Here is a 523-nt window from a genome sequence, read left to right on the forward strand (position 1 = left end):
CGCAGCGGCAGCTGGAGTGTATCTGCAGCTTCTTTGGGGCTGCATGCAGCGAGAGAAGAAGAGCTGGAGATACAGTGGAAACTCTGCTGCGAAGGAGACAAAAACAAAACCCTCACTTCTCCCTTTTTCCCTGTCTCCATAGAAAGCCTAAGAGAGCTGCTAGAGGACCCAGCAGCACTACCACCCCCCAGACTACCCCCAGCAGCAGCAGCAGCAGCAGCAGCAGCAGCAGGAGCAGCAGGAGGAAAGCAAGAAGAAGAGGAGGAGAAGAGAGCTGTGAAACTGCTGGCTCTCCCCTCGTCGCTGATGCAGAGAATGAGGGCGGGGGCCCCCCCCGATGGTTCTTTGTTAGGGGTCGAGATAAAGGAAGAGAAAGAAGAGCTGCAGCTAGCAGCAGAAGAGACACGGCAGCTGTTGCTGCTGCAGCAGCAGCAGCAAGAGATGATAGAGGAGGAGGATACAGATACAGAAGATACTGCAGCAGGAACTGCTGATGCTTCAGACTCCGAAAGCGAAGAAATAT

The 523-nt window shown here is 54.5% G+C and overlaps 1 protein-coding gene across 1 annotated transcript in view; it reads left to right on the forward strand.

Annotated features, from left to right (window-relative positions):
• Positions 1 to 315: 315 nt before the first annotated feature.
• Positions 316 to 523, forward strand: part of EMH_0073200 (uncharacterized protein) — a gene marked incomplete at both ends in the record, with an annotated part of 696 nt that continues 488 nt past the window's right edge. The window contains one exon of the mRNA XM_013499297.1: positions 316 to 521. Coding sequence (XP_013354751.1) covers positions 316 to 521 — 206 coding nt within the window. The remainder of the gene's footprint in view (positions 522 to 523) is intronic.

Source organism: Eimeria mitis, genomic scaffold (genome assembly GCF_000499745.2).
Source record: "Eimeria mitis Houghton genomic scaffold, Emh_scaff4190, whole genome shotgun sequence".
NCBI lineage: Eukaryota > Apicomplexa > Conoidasida > Eucoccidiorida > Eimeriidae > Eimeria > Eimeria mitis.